This window comes from Neodiprion fabricii, chromosome 2 (genome assembly GCF_021155785.1).
Source record: "Neodiprion fabricii isolate iyNeoFabr1 chromosome 2, iyNeoFabr1.1, whole genome shotgun sequence".
NCBI lineage: Eukaryota > Metazoa > Arthropoda > Insecta > Hymenoptera > Diprionidae > Neodiprion > Neodiprion fabricii.
This window is the reverse complement of record NC_060240.1, coordinates 36,446,833-36,462,028: the sequence shown is the minus strand read 5'-3', so window position 1 is coordinate 36,462,028 and position 15,196 is coordinate 36,446,833. Positions and strand designations below refer to the sequence as shown.

At 43.0% G+C, this 15,196-nt stretch overlaps 1 protein-coding gene and 1 long non-coding RNA gene across 2 annotated transcripts; one reads left to right on the top strand and one right to left on the bottom strand.

Moving 5' to 3' along the window:
- Positions 1–876: 876 nt before the first annotated feature.
- On the bottom strand, positions 877–14,205 carry LOC124174902 (low-density lipoprotein receptor-related protein 2). Its single transcript, XM_046554536.1, has 8 exons — positions 13,936–14,205; positions 5,657–5,816; positions 4,756–4,887; positions 3,377–3,649; positions 3,054–3,275; positions 1,787–2,203; positions 1,452–1,706; positions 877–1,012 (listed from the first exon to the last, which is right to left on the bottom strand). The coding sequence occupies exons 1-8, from the start codon at positions 13,984–13,986 to the stop codon at positions 993–995; spliced, it is 1,530 nt and encodes a 509-aa protein (XP_046410492.1). The 5' UTR covers positions 13,987–14,205; the 3' UTR covers positions 877–992.
- Positions 3,069–4,809, top strand: LOC124174914. Its single transcript, XR_006869030.1, has 3 exons — positions 3,069–3,206; positions 3,331–3,676; positions 3,772–4,809. It is a non-coding gene; the product is annotated as an uncharacterized LOC124174914 (long non-coding RNA).
- Positions 14,206–15,196: the final 991 nt, after the last annotated feature.

Genomic DNA, 15,196 nt, shown 5'->3' with positions numbered 1-15,196 from the left:
CGAACGGGAAAACTGCAGGAATAATTAAATCGTTCCTTGGAAACATACGTTTGTTTTCACTTACAGCGTAACATTTATTCGGTACAAAAAATTGACGGTACATGTATAAGTCTAAATTCACCGGATATATTGCGTTGATATATATATATGCGTATGTTACATATTAACTACGCGTATGTGTCGTGAGAATAGCGGAGATGCAGAAAATCGCCGATACACATGCTGTGCATATATCTGAAGCATATGGTATTGTCACTCACTATCAATCATGCCAAACTTATTTCCTAATCTTAATCCTATGCATAGTCTCATCTGGTACACTTACATTAAGTGGCGAAAGAAAAAAAGAATTATTGTACATTCAATTACAGAGTACGTACGTAATCGTTGCTTAGCTAATTCGTCAAGAGAATCCTTGACAAACGTTTTGTCAAGGCTCCTGTGATCAATTTTCAATTAGCAAGTCTATTCAGAATAATAGTATAAGTTGCAGCGCGCCTGTTTTGTGTGTTAAAAAAAAAAATTGGTACTTGCCAGAAGATTTTCTCACTTTTTGCTATTCATTCTGCAATTATCTGAATTAGCATATGTGTGTATACAGTATCGGTTGAAATTCATAAACTGTGTTACACCGTCTGCGACAGGTTCAAAGGATCTTTCGAAAGTACTTAACACTAAAAAGCGACGTCAGTCGATAGCTTTTTAAAGAAACTTAACTCCGGATCAGCGAATATTATAATTTATTAAGAATAGACTTGCACCGGTGGTTGCGTATTTTTCCGATAATTCAATTTCGCGTGAAATATCTTTGGCTACGCATAGAAGTTGTATACTTTTTCCGCGACCCTCGTAATCGTACAAAAATGCAGTATAAAAATCTACACTCACATTTCGCGTGATGATAGTAATCTTAATATTTCATGCATATCGGTATAACATCCTCTCATTCTTACACAATTATCGTTATCGCGCCGCGTGGTATCCAGTCAAGATTATGTCGACGCAGGACATCCTGAAACGATTTACAAGCATTCGATTATTCAAATGTGTGCAGTGAAATGGCGTGGATGTAAAAATCTAGAAAGATGAGAAGACAGAAGAGTTACAATGCCGAACCATCAAAGACGCGGAAATCTGATTTACAGAATTTTCAAAATTTTCTATTAACTCGAAATATAGAAACGTAAACTACAGAAAAACAAGTGCGATAGAATCGTCATAATTCCGCTGTATTCTTATTCCGTATCTGACAATCTTATAACTATGACTTTTCTACATTCTAACAATTCTGTCCGTTAAATTGTTGCGTCTTTGAAAAGTCGATACCGCGACCCTTCTATTTTCTCGAACCCCCGCCACGTGAAAATAGGAAATCAAGGACTCCCTTAAACCCTGAAAATACGAGAAACCCATCGCCCAGTCAACGCACGCGCATATAATATTATACTCACTGCATACGGAGCAGCTCTTCTCGTCGGATCCGTCGCCGCATCCGTCTCGACCGCTGCACGCGATAGCATCGGATCTGCACCGTCCGTTGTCGCATCGGAAAGGACACAGCCGAGGTGCGAGTCTTCCACGATTCCGGGTTCTGCAGGCCCCACGAGGCTCGTCGCTGCCGTCCCGACACATCACCATGGCGTTGCAAAATTCATAAGCAGGCAGACACTGGCCGCTGTTGCATCTGAACGCGCCCTTCGGGCACTCTGCAATACGTACAAGGTGCGGTCGATTAATGTTGGATCTTTTTTTCCTTCAGGTATTCTCCGCAAGAAGGATGACTAACTTCTTCGGCTGTTGCAGCCGTCCTCGTCCTCCCCGTCCGGACAGTCCTGGTTCCCGTCGCAAACGCCGGCTTTCGATACGCAGACTCCGCTTCTCCAGCACCTGAACGCCTGGCTCGGACATCGTTCGGATCTGCATTCCTCGTCCGATCCGTCGGCGCAGTCCGGACGACCATCGCAGACGAAGAACCAGCTGATGCACTGCCCGGTACCGCGACACTGGAAGGTCCCGGGTGCACATCCGGTCCTCTGCGCCCCGCAGGCGAAACTTCCGTTACCGCGGATCGCGCAGTCGCAGACACCCTCCAGACATCGCGAACCCGAATCCGCCATCTGGCATTCTATGTCCGCGGTGCATGCCAGGCCCAAACTTATCGCCATTGTGCTTTCCGGCTCGTGTCTGTCCGTCTTGATCGGTGCTTTTTGGGGAAAATTCAACGGGTGAACGATCTTGGCTTTGGGCGAAAGTCGATATTTTTTTACAATTTTCATACCAGACAGTCGGGCATTGGGTATTTGTCAAATTATTGTATTCGTAAGCTGCGAAGATCTCTCTTTTGAAATACGAATGCAGAAAATACTGGGATTATGAACAGAAACTTGGACGCCTAGGCGCTTCGTTTTGAATCGCTACGAAATTGTTGAAAGTCTTATATTTACATAGATTCGTTCGATTTTACTCTACGAGAGCTTGATAATTTTATTCGCAATTGATTATTTTGTATGAATTTACTGAAATACTTTTTTTTCAACACGTTGGCACCGTTGAAAATTTTTTATTTTACAATACTGGATTGATACTAGTTACGATCAACAAACAAAGTAAACAGAAAACAACTGTTTCATTGGGCACGGTAGAAAAATATAAGTATACCGAATAAAATGAGCTATCGCAGGGTGAAATCATACGAATCCACTGGATTTTTAACCATTTCGAATCGATTTCAAACGAAGCGTCGATATCAAAGCGTTTCTTTATACCGAATTCCAGAATTTTTTGTTTCTTTTATTTTTTCTTTATTTTCAAAGTGATTTTCGTAGCTTACGAAAATAATAATTTCATCAAACAATCGTTGCAAGTGATAATTTTTTTTGTCAAGAAATTACGAAACGTCGTCAACGCAATTCCTGCGGCACAACATTTTGCAATCGTATCACGATGTTGATGAAAGCAAGCAATTTCTTGAACCATTCCTGTCACTTCGAAAAATGCCCGACGGTTAAAATGATTTTAAAAAATTTCAGGCAACGCCTCTCGACTCCGTTTACCCGATGTGGAAGTCGACGTAGTTTGTAAAAACTCGGTAGTCTCTGCAGCTTCGACGACGACAGCTTCGTTGTCAGCACCAGGAAATTGGTTCGGTGCCGGAGTTTCCGGAGCTGACTGGACGAGGTTTGGTAGAACCGTCGTAGTTACCGCAGGTACGATTTGCCTGAAGGGAGTAGTGGAAGGAACCGCAGATATGTTCTTCAGCCAGAATACTTGAACACCTTAAACGAAAAGAAAAAAACGCGTATTAACAACCGTACTCGAGTTTATTTCCAGGAAAAATTCAACGCCGTGGCTCAAGCTTCGTGACGTGAAATGATACCTGTTTCCTCCTCGTCGTCGTCGTCGTCGTCGTCAGCGTCATGGATGGCGATCGTTTCCTCCTCCACGCTCTCCGGAACGTCGTTGCTCGACTGAAGAGGGACTTGCTGTGGTCTGACCAGGAAATCCGGCCGACAGACGTCGCCGTCCCGACGCATCGGCGAGGTGCATTGACATCGTCCGAATAGATCAGGGATTATGAAATCGCAATGAGTGTCGCTGTCCCAGAGATGACAGTGCGAGTGGCTGTAACAAACGTCGCCAGGCCGAGCGGCTGGACGGAAATTACGAGATTACACAGGTGACAATTTTCTTATCTCGACTTTCTCTAATTCGCCATCGTTAAAACACCAGGGTAAAAAACCATCCCTCGAGTTCGGGTTATTGCATTTTCAGGAGAAACGCTCGAGTTTATCATATATGTACGATGCGAATATGTATGAGGGAGAAGACATTGCACGCAGAGACGTGACGAATTAATTAACTGCGCCAACGTCCGAGGAAGTCGGCCGTATTATCATCCTGCGTAAGCATTTAATAAATATTTATCATATGGTGGGTGGGAACGGGGTCGCTTAATTATTATGATTCGCGAATCGCGCACTGCACTGCGTGATACGTTTCGAATGTTGTGTTTGCACGGGTCGGTGAACCGAGGACCAGGTCGTTACTTGAAATGAAAACTCGAAGCAACCTATAAGCCGTCCGCCTACCTATCGCTTCATAAATTATGGCAGAAGACGTATACAATATAGATGTCTAATGATGCTTGGCTACCGTTCGCAATCCTTAGTCGTGCAAAGTACAAGGTACACTGTTAAGAATTATTGTGCATTTTATACTGTGCGAGAGTTGTCAATTTACGAAATAAGGTTGCAAGTTTAAAAATTTGGCGCGGTGACCTAAATGACTATGTATACGTCTTAGATATAGAATGAAAGTTTTTAATTTTAGTAAACCTTACAGGAGGAAGACGAAAAAATTATTTCAATTTACTAAATTGTGTAGCAAATTTATTTTATTTGTAAATTGAATTTATGGTGAACTCATTGTTCCGTATCCCAGTAAAACTTCAAAATACAGCGTAGCAAGTTCCGTACAGAAATTTTTAACATTGAACGAAACCCTGACTATAACGTGAACTTATACCACACAGGGTTGAGTAGAAATTGCAAAAGAACAAGAGAAGGATTTGGATAAAGATCACACGAAGACACATTTGCGTACGAATTTCATATTACCTTCCTGATCGTCATCGGGTTTCTTGACCAGGGAAAAAAGAAACTTCCGCAGTAAAGCAACGTCGCTTAAAATTTCTACTTCGAGTTTAGTCGGAGCCTTGGTGAAGTACGGATGGTAAAATTGATATACTATACTCACGTCCGAGACACGTGTGTTTTCGGAACTGCAAATAACCTTCCTCGCATCTGCAGACTCCAGCTAGACAGTTGCTGTGAGCTACCTTCATGGCGCATTGATCTTTCACGAGACAATCGTAGCCCAGAAGCGTTGCTGCAATGATAAATCTGCGTTGTATTGTTATACGGCTCGTTTTTAAATCATTGAATCGTCGCAGACTAAGCCGTTCGAGTATTAGCTAACGCTACAATAGGGGTAAACCATTCGGAGGAACGTTATCAAATTTTACTCTGTAGTATTAGGCATTCCAGACAAGCGTTAGCTAGCATAGAAAATTCAAAGTGCGTGCTCAAAGCCAGCGCGCCACGTGCTTGAGAATGATAAAAAAAAAAAAAAAATTCTGTAAAAGGATGTGTTAATAATGCATGAATTGCTCAATAATAATATCTTGGTAAATATAATGTTTGTGGCATGCATTTAAGAAGAAAGACAATATGTGATGTATTCAATACTCAACGAATAATGAATTCTCGTTTGACTGAACATCTTAATGTGTATTAATAGTTAATGATAGTTCATATTTAACAAAGTAGGAATAAATTGATCAGGATTTGACTATAAATCGCATTTCTGCTGTTCCTAGGAAATGAATCGATTTGCCAACATACTTTTCAAAAAGCGTTAGCTAACGTTAACAAGCAAACGTTACCAATCGTTATCAATAAGGGTGGGATGAGGAAATTTGCAAAAAATGCGTTAGCTGATACTTGAATGACCCCTAATCACTCGAAATCAGTCATCTATTTCGAATAATTCACTGTCGCGTTACGCGAGGTAATTGTGCTGTATAATATAGATATATCAAGATACAACGCATCGGCACCAGCCGACGTTTCTTATATATTATATGAGAATTTATTACATTCCAAACACTCGGTGAGATTGTACTCGGCGAAGAAAGGACGGCACCGGCAATTCCCAGATCGGCACTGGCTGTTGCTTATACCAGCCTCGCAATCTCTGTCCTTACTGCACTCGTTCCCGAGGGTAAGAATTCCGGCTGGCACGGAATACGCGGTGGCCTGAAAAAGTGAAAAATACAGGTATATCACCTCGGCAATTTCTCCTACGGTATCTGCAAAATCGTTTTACAAAGGAATCTGTACTTCAAGTCGATTCTTTTTGCGAAATGGAAAAATCGAAGTCCGGACAACCCGGTAAAAAAGCTGGGATTTTCTCTGACAGTAAATTGGAGGGAAATGATTGCCGATTGTTACCGCGTAAATTCTATGCCCACCGGAGTGCAACAATTACAGGGGGGTTAAAAATGGACGTCGTTGAACGATGAAGCGAGCTTTGCACCCCGATGGCACTTATACTACATTTTGCCGAGGGCTCTTCACTTTTGTAACGCGGTGCAATTCCTCGTCTCGCGTTTGGCCTGCTCAGGCAGCGAGCAAAACGCAACGCGGGCTTTTCTATTGTTCGTCGAACGAAAGGATCCATTATTTGAAGCGGCTCGGTCCATATTCGTATTCGAGCCTCAGCGTGCGGACGAGGATCGAACGGACATTCGAGGCTGCGACACGTAAGGCATGGATGGGAATGAAAGGAACAAAGGAACGGGGATACTAAAAAAGTGAAAAGAAAAATGAAAAAATAACTTCCTAGAGGCTCGCTACAACGGGACAGGGACGCATCGGTGTCTGCATAGCTTGTCTACGGACGTAAACTCTGTCTCAATGTGTAATTGTGGAACCCGGGCGGTAAAGCAGCTGCTTCGTCTCCGTAGAAGCTTATGTATGTACACGCATACATACGCAATGTGTGCGTTTCTGTAGATTGCATACAAGTTGAACCGGTATAAAACTGTTTGCCGAGGGTCGACGATGCGACTATGTTAAAAAGAAGAACCCTTGAATACGTGTGCATCCCAAAATCTTACACCTGCGATTCAACCTCCACACATTTCAACGTTCCGCAGGTGGAATAACAGCTTTGGGGCGGGAATTTTTAGGTCTCTTTCTCGAGCCTTATTGACACAGTCAAAATAACTTGCACATATTTTTTTAACACACGTCTATGTAGGAACAAAATGGTGTAGCATGTTCGGACTGTTTACGACCGTGACGAGCGACGAAGCTCATTCAACGGGTACAACTCTTGTCTTATGCTTCGAAGATCGCGGTGAGTCAAGCGGCTATTTCGTCTGCCGTATCGATGCCACTTGAATTTGAAATTCAACCCACGCGGGCATAAGGACTTCGCACTCCTTGATATATTCGTATTATTATTCGTATCGCGTCGTAGGTGAGCTGAACGTAAAATATATTACGGCTGCGAAGGTAGGTATATTTGCGCGTGGAATAACGCGACCTCCGTTTCGGGTGTTTAGAACTCGGCTGTAACAACGTGCACAATATTAACCGTTACTTGTATACAGGCCTTGAACGATTCAAAACTCCATCGACGAATCAATCCGTATAGCAGGTACATTCGGATATTCTCGTTGAAGAGCTTTGCGAGGATCGGACTGTGGGTGGAAGTCTAAACGTGGAAGGATCAATATTTGGAATGACCGATATATCGAAATTTCAAACACGCGAAAATAAAATAACGATAATCAAGATTTCGAAAAATTCATCTATCGTTATTCTGTCTTCGCATTATTGAATTCATTTCGATGTATCGGCGATTCCAAATATCGATCCACACCCCATACAGGTGCGTCGACGATTTTCTAAAGACACAATTTTTTCAGTTTAGCATCAGATCGTTGTACACGGGAATAAGATTCGGACGGAGATTGAGGATTCTCTACGAAAACTAATTAAATCCCGCGTTGCAAGTGGCAGCACGCTTCGTGGTTGATGAATTATCACGCTCCGAACTTCCGGTGAAAAGGGGCAAAGTCTCTGCGGTGTGCAGCGGTAAGTTTAAAGAGTCACGCAGCCGAGTGTCGAGCAATTTATTCCGAAAAAAGCAATAGATAGATAGATTTGCGGTATAGCATCGAAGTATAGGATCGAATCGAGTCGATCTCTCGGTTTCCAACCCTCGGTTCCTTTCCATTCCCTCCCACAAGAAGGACACAAACGGATCGCTCCGCACGTGCAAATCGCACGCTTGCTGCTACAACAGCACCGCGACAAGCTAACCAGAGAATGTTGTCACTGGATGCTTTTACCGTTTCCTCTTGTCTTCCCAGTGTACGGGTGTACATCTTTTACTGCGTTAACGCTAATCGCTTCCGGCTTTCCCACGAGATCTTGCAGGGCAACGAATAACAATGCGACGGTAGGCACATAACCATACGTATATACTCGTACGTATACATTATACATACCGCATTGTACACGCTCGAAGATGTTACACGGTCCAATCCGTTACCGACGTGTCGAATCCGTTACTTTCGTTGCACACATACCTTATACCTTCTACCTAGGTACCGGCTACCTTCGGAGGTCTGAGGTTTGGGTCAGGCCGGGTTACAGCTTCGCTTTAAACGAGCAGGGAAAGTACCCGAGGGGCCCGAGCCGAGGCTCGAGTGCTGAGCGATGATGAAGAGGAAGGAAAAGAAAAGGAAAAAAAAAGAAAATGAATACAATTAAATTACATTGCGGAAAAAAGTGAAGGAATGACGCCGTAGTTGCACGCCATTAATCGACGACGATCACGGAGAGAATGAAAGAGCAGATTTTACTGAAAACTGCGGGAAAAAAGGGACGCGTCAGGTTTTTTGGTAAAATATACTTCGTAAAATGCAGAATTTATCGCAGAATTAGTGAAAATTGTGAACAGTGTGTGGAGAGTAAAATCTGCTACATTAATAGCAAAAAATATAGTTGACATGGATATTTTTAAACCAAAAAATCTAACGTAACCCTCTTTTCCTAGACTTTGGATTAAAATCCGATCTTTTTCTTCTCTCCGCGATGCGTTATCTCGAGTTCTCACTACGTATAACTATAATTGTAGGTACACGATGACCGTGGAAGATGGGCTTGTCGTTAATAAGTGAGCTATAACAATGGCTTCTACCAATTAGCGAGCTCACGAAGGATGCAGTTAAGAAAGGAAGCGTGAGTGCGCGATCTATGGTACAAGAGATTTAAATCCATCCGCGACACTCTTTTTCTACGCATTTCGTTTCATTGTAAATTACGCGGTTGACTACCCGGGATTCCTAGTGTTTTTACATAATTTTTTTTTACCAACTTTGCTCGGATTTCGATCGCACGTCGTACGCGTGACAATTACACCTTTGTACACGTTTGTCGAGAGGCATTCATGGTGGTCCCTTTACGAGGCGTGCAAAACTGCATCAACGAAGTGCAATTAAACGTGTTAAGGGATAATTTGATGTCATCCGTTTCCCAGGCTTGCCTGCATCTTCGTGCCGGATGCGAGCGAGAGCTGCAGAACCGCGTTGTCTTAAAGATCCAGCAGCATCCCGGGGGAACGAACGGGCAAACGGGAATAGGCAGAAATTATGATGTAGCGTGTATACGACGCAGAGGAAAGCCATTTGCCCCCCGATTCTTGATGATCGTACACGACGAGGATGTTGAAAAATTTTCCTGATTATATACTTGGGAAATAACCGATCTAGCGACCGTCAAGTTCATTAAACAAGTTCACCGTATCGGTTTTAAATCACTCGTAACCGGTAAGTATAACACGCCTGTAGGCATATAGTAATAAGTGCATGTATATCGAACTTGTTTTTATGCTGGATCTGCGGAACAGAACCGCGATCGAATGTACAGCGTTTAATTCGGTCAAAGGAAACTGTCGTAAAAGTCACGCATGCGTTACGATTTCTTGTATCAAGATTCCCTGGTTTCAGGATACTTGTAAAGATTACCAATGATATTTTATAATTTTCAATTCCCCTTTCCAACCGAGCGCTGCAATTTTAGCCGATGCATCGCGGGCATATTACGAGTGTAGTTACGCGAGTAATATTAACGGTAGATTCAACTGGAACAAATTGCAGCCACCGGAAAATCTCGCTCGTTACATAAACGTGAAAAAACAATTCGTGGAAGATATTATCCGACCATTGTAAATTTGGTGGAAATTTATGGTATAACTGCGATGAATTTTTCTCGAAAATTCTCGCGTGTGTTTCGATGATCTTTGAACTTTAGAAAGATAAATTCTTGGCGCAACTGTGTGTATCTACGAACCTGCATGAGATACGAATTTAACCGAACTATGCAAGTGCTGCGGTTAAACTTCCGCTGGGCACAAAGCTGAACAAATAACGAGTTCATTTGCACCGCGTTGCCACAGCTGCACATGTCTCGCTTAATTACGACACGTATGCTACAAAGCTCGAGTCCTAGATATATGAACCATAATAACATCGCTTAATTGCGTATACCATGCCAATGTATTCTGGTCTCACACCAATCAACCGGGTCGAAAGATCGTGCCGATTGAATAATTCACGCACGCCGAGACGAAGCCCCCCTAGAGATATATAATTCCGTTTCAATCTGGCTACCGACGTATTGATACTAATAAAAAAGTCGAATAAGTAGGAATTCTTCCTCCAGCTCCAACCCCGAGTCGCACCTCATCTACTACGTGTTACGTGCTCGGCATGCTCGAGTAAGCAATCCGTGTACGTATCTAAACCTGTGCATCGCAGCGGCTATCATCTTCGGCTAACTGCGTTTACGAGCTTGCGAGAGTAGGCGATGGCAGACACGGTGTATTACTCATGGCGCAGATATGCGTGTCCATAATTATAATTATATGGGGTCTGGAGGTATCGAACTCTCCTCACCCGGAATACCATGCTTCCGGCATCAGGCTTCGCTCCGGCAGATCACCGGAACGAAATAATTTCACGTGACGTTTGTGTTTGCGTTCAATAAGCGGTAATCGACGTTTCATCGATCTTGTTACGAATCGCACTGTGCAACTGGATTTCGGAATATACCCAACACGGAATCATTCGAATAACTATAAGTAGGTACTGGATATTCTATAATACTCCGCAGGACTGACCCTTTAGTGTAACATGTGGCTGAATAACTGTGGGTAACTAGAGGATTTGAGTTGTTCCATTGCGGAATTTTGGGACAAAGTGGTTTTCGCGAAACTATGAGACTTACTGGTAAAAATGATTATGCGACTTGGTCTGAAAGATTCAATCTTTGACTGTAGGATTGAGTCACGATTGAGCAAAACTCGTCTGCAAATTATTCGATCATGTTGCATCCGGACAAACGGTATCAGAAGATATTCGATTCCGTGTATTACTCAGAATTATGTCTACTCTTCCCATTCTCTCGAAATCGTTCTTTGAGCGATATGACAAAGCTCGAAACTGTCGCAAATCCGAACGTTAAAGAAAGAAAGACACGTAACCGATTCCAAGCATCCCTTGCGTACATCGAGCGCCATTCGCAGACGCTTTTCACTCACCGACTCGTTCGCCTGCCCGCCTGTTCCTCACCCCATAAACCAACATCGAACCCCGTGAAATGGTCGGAACCCTCGCTCGCTGCACTTAAGTGCTCATATATACACAGTCGCACAATCTGTCGACACATGGTAGAGACGCGATGGGCTATGGACGAACAAACATAAAGCCGTCGTGTCGCTGTGAGGTCGACAGAAAAGAAATTACCCCATAATGTTCCGTTGCTCATTACGTCGTGTAAGTGCGGTATACGTGGCTGCGACAATGGGGTATTGCTTTGGCCATTTACGGTCCAAGCTTCCTGATCTCGCACTCTCACTTCGAGTTAGCGTTAACCCATCGGGCGAGTTGAACCATAGCCACCGAATGATGGATGGAAGATGGATTCTCGGTTTCTAATGACGAATTACCGTCCGTGTTTATGTGGCCAATGGCTGTGTGAGTCTATGTTCGACCAGTTTACGCATTTGTTGAACTTGATGAACCAGGATTTCCTCGTTAAACCTCTTGCTCGGTCCATTCTTCTTAACGCCTGCGGAATTAAGGGACATGCTATCCGAACGGTTTTTTTTTTATCGAGGAATATGGTGCCCGGACGATCAAATTCCATTGCTATTACGATCCACAGTCATGCGAATCCTGTTCCGCGTCGATCCGCGATGGATGGATGCGTTGCGGACCGTAATTCGACCGCCACTGTGCCACTGGAATACCGTCAGTCTCACCGCGTGGCAATGATAGGTATTACCTTCTGTTACGGCGGTAGCTGGATAGCTTTTTTCACAAATAACAGTCCGTATGGATCGGAACCCACAGAACGGATCCAGCACGCCACTTGAGTTGATCATCTGTATCACGCGTGTCTCGGGGATCGCCGCGATGCGATGCAACTTGTCAAGACGTCGGGTCTACGGATGCGAATTATAGGAATCCGGCATACGTATCCGATCCCTCCAAGCCTATATCAGGCATGCCTTCGTATCGTGGAAACGTCTCAATCCTGCTGCACGAGAACGCGTGCACGAAGAGTTTCTGTCTCGAAGATCGCGAAGTTCGCGATATGCTCCGAGTCTAGGAAGTAGTGAGCGTCTCTTGGTTACTTGATGGCAACTTGAGCGACCCTTGACCTCGGAGTTAAAGCTGGTCGTAAGGAAGGGCCGCGAAGAACGAAGGATCGAAGGATATGAGGATACAAATGGCGATAGGTGACATTGGGAAGCTGCATTTCTTCCTACAGCACGTCGTTTGTCCGAAGAGCTGCCTACAAATTAAACCTCCGCGGTATACTCCGACTCGCCGAACGTACAGAATCCCACAGAAATAAGGAAGTCGAGAGAATATTCCACCGGCAAACCTGCAGCGAGCTAACAACTGCGAGAAGTCAGTCTTCGCGGGGAAACAACCTCTAACAAGATCTCCCGCGCGATTTATAAATGGGGCAATAATTTTCCGACCGTCCAGTTTTAACCGCTTTGCAAAAATTATCCGCCATTTCTACAGTTTACGCGATTTTCATGGGATCATGTACCGACTTCCTCCAGAGGTCCTTACCGCTTCGTTCAAATCGCTCGTGCCATGTTTCTTACAATACTTTTTCAAAATATTATACCGCAAAGAGATTGAACGTCCATTGACAAACGTTTACAGGATACCTATAATAATGTCTTGTAATAAACACATTGCCGCTGAGTTTTCGAATACTCGCACGCGATTGCATGTTGAGTGGCAAAGATCCTTTTAGGTAATGATTATAGCCTGTCGTAACACTGTAATAATAATAATAACAACTGTTCCCAGTTCGAGCGGATTTATAACTCGATCCGAAGATTGCTTTAGGTATACATATGTTTCAGATACTGTACCCTAAAGTTTGCGCTGACTTAACGACTTCAAAATAACTAGCGGAATCAACCAACGTGAACTTCACGTTTTAGTATTAGCGACATTTGATAAAACCGGATTACAATTCTTCCGCACTTTTGAAACGAATGAAGAATATCCAAGATTCAATTGGTTATTTCGTAAATGATAAGTACGATGGTTCTCAAAAAATTTAGAGGACCATATACAGATTCGTTTGACATTGAGATGAAGTCGCATGGAATGCACGGTGAAGTGCGTAAGAGAACTCCGGGTTGTTACAGAATTATTGATTGACGATGAGTTGAATCGGAGTATGCTCACGGTCGGTGCAAAATGCTGCAGCTGTAAACGCGGCGGTAATAAGTAATAAAAGTGTAATCGATACATTAAAGCGAATCGAGAGCTTCGGTACGACTAGTTAACTACAGGCAAAACGAAGACGCGGGTACAGCGAACATCGAGGCGAGGTGAGGAGACCAGGTCGCCGACGTTAAGTCATTGACACCGCGACGCCGTCGAGTCTCTAATCAAAATTCAATTCGTCAAGCTGCAATCTGCAAACGCGGTATGGCGCCTCCGAAATTCGTTACGTCGTAATCAGCCTTCAACTGCAGTCAATAATGACCCACGACACGTGAGCTTGGATGAAACATTTCTCGGCATTATAGTTATCGGTGATTAAATATAAAAATCAAACCGGCCTGATGTCGTTTCTATAATTTTACCGAACTCGCGTCGCCTCCAAAAATCTTCTTTTATCTAATCTCAAAATTCGGGTATCGAATAATCATGACGTTTATCGCGTTTTCAATTTTACGGGTATGCGTACATGTATTATGTAAAATTTTGCAAAAGTATCAAGTGAATCCTAATGTAAAGTATTGTAGCATTGAACTCACCAGACACGCGGTTACCAAAAGGATCCTCATTTGCCAAGTCATGGTCAACATTTTTTAGTTTCACCCAATAGAACAAAAGCTATGAGTTGAGGACAGAATATTGAAAATAAAAATGATGTCAAATTGAAAAATGATTGTAAAAACTTTTTGGAATGCACGCTTGAGATCTGCGAGCGGTATAAGATAAAGCTGCTGCAACCGACTAACGTAAACACTTAAAGACCGCTGAGAGAATAAAACGCGTGCGCGTTGCGCGCCTGCGTGCTGATGACTGACGTCCCGGTTTTGGATGGGAAAACCGCGGGCAGTTCTCTTCCCTGAAGAATATTACCTACTCCAGGCTCGTCCCGCTCCCACTTGCACGATTAGAACGCGTAGGGAAACGGCGCATCCCTTCGTTCCGCAGCTTGCCATCCTTTTCTACATTCCCGGTAAATGAATAAAGCGTATTGAAAATCGTTGAACATTGTTGAGATTGCCATTATTTTCCAAGATAATGATCCCAGTGCTGCAATACGATCGTAAAGTAGACCCTTTCTAGTTTCGAAGTCAATCATACTTTTCCTTGAGGTTTCTCTCTGACTCAGCATTGCGAATTAAAATGAGGAAGATAGCTCACTTTAACTCTAGAAAGGTAACGTGTTTTTTTAATTTTTTAATTTTATTTTACATATTCCAGTAACAGGGGGTGAAACAACGCGCTAATCTTGTAAATTGCATTTCTCGGATACATAATATTGTTAAGGGTCCTATAGGGTATCATTTTCTTCGTTTTTAATTAAGAATCACGTGGACCGAAAAACTTTTTTTTATTCTCGGACAATGAAATCAAATTATCATCTGGGTATCGAGTCGAAGACGTAAGCTGTATTCTTGGGGCGGGGTCTTTTTTCGTTTGGGTTCAATTTTATTAACACTTCTATGTATAATCGAACTTTACTTTATTCAAACTCGCAATATTGGTTTGGCGTCAGGTTAAAAAAATCTTTTATGCATCTCATCTCGTTGCTCTGATTCTTAAAAAACACTTTAATTCCCCGAAGAAAAAATAATCAAGCTCTTTTAATTAGTTCTCACAGTTGTCAAATCATAATATCGCTGCAGTAGAACTCGAATTCCTATAAATTAATTATACAGGTTTCTTGTTTTTAACTTTCAATACGTCGAAATATGTGCACGAGCTGAAATTTTGTTATTCGCACTACCGTCCAGTTGGTTCGCTCAGCGCTGACAATTTGTAATTCATGATTGAAATTTACGA

Coding starts and splice junctions, on each gene's coding strand:
- LOC124174902 (XM_046554536.1), bottom strand. CDS start 13,986: ATGTTGACCATGACTTGGCAAATGAGGATCCTTTTGGTAACCGCGTGT. Junction 2,204..3,053: donor TACGTCGACTTCCACATCGG/GTAAACGGAGTC, acceptor TTCCCCAAAAAG/CACCGATCAAGACGGACAGA. Junction 1,013..1,451: donor GAAGAGCTGCTCCGTATGCA/GTGAGTATAATA, acceptor AAATCGTTTCAG/GATGTCCTGCGTCGACATAA.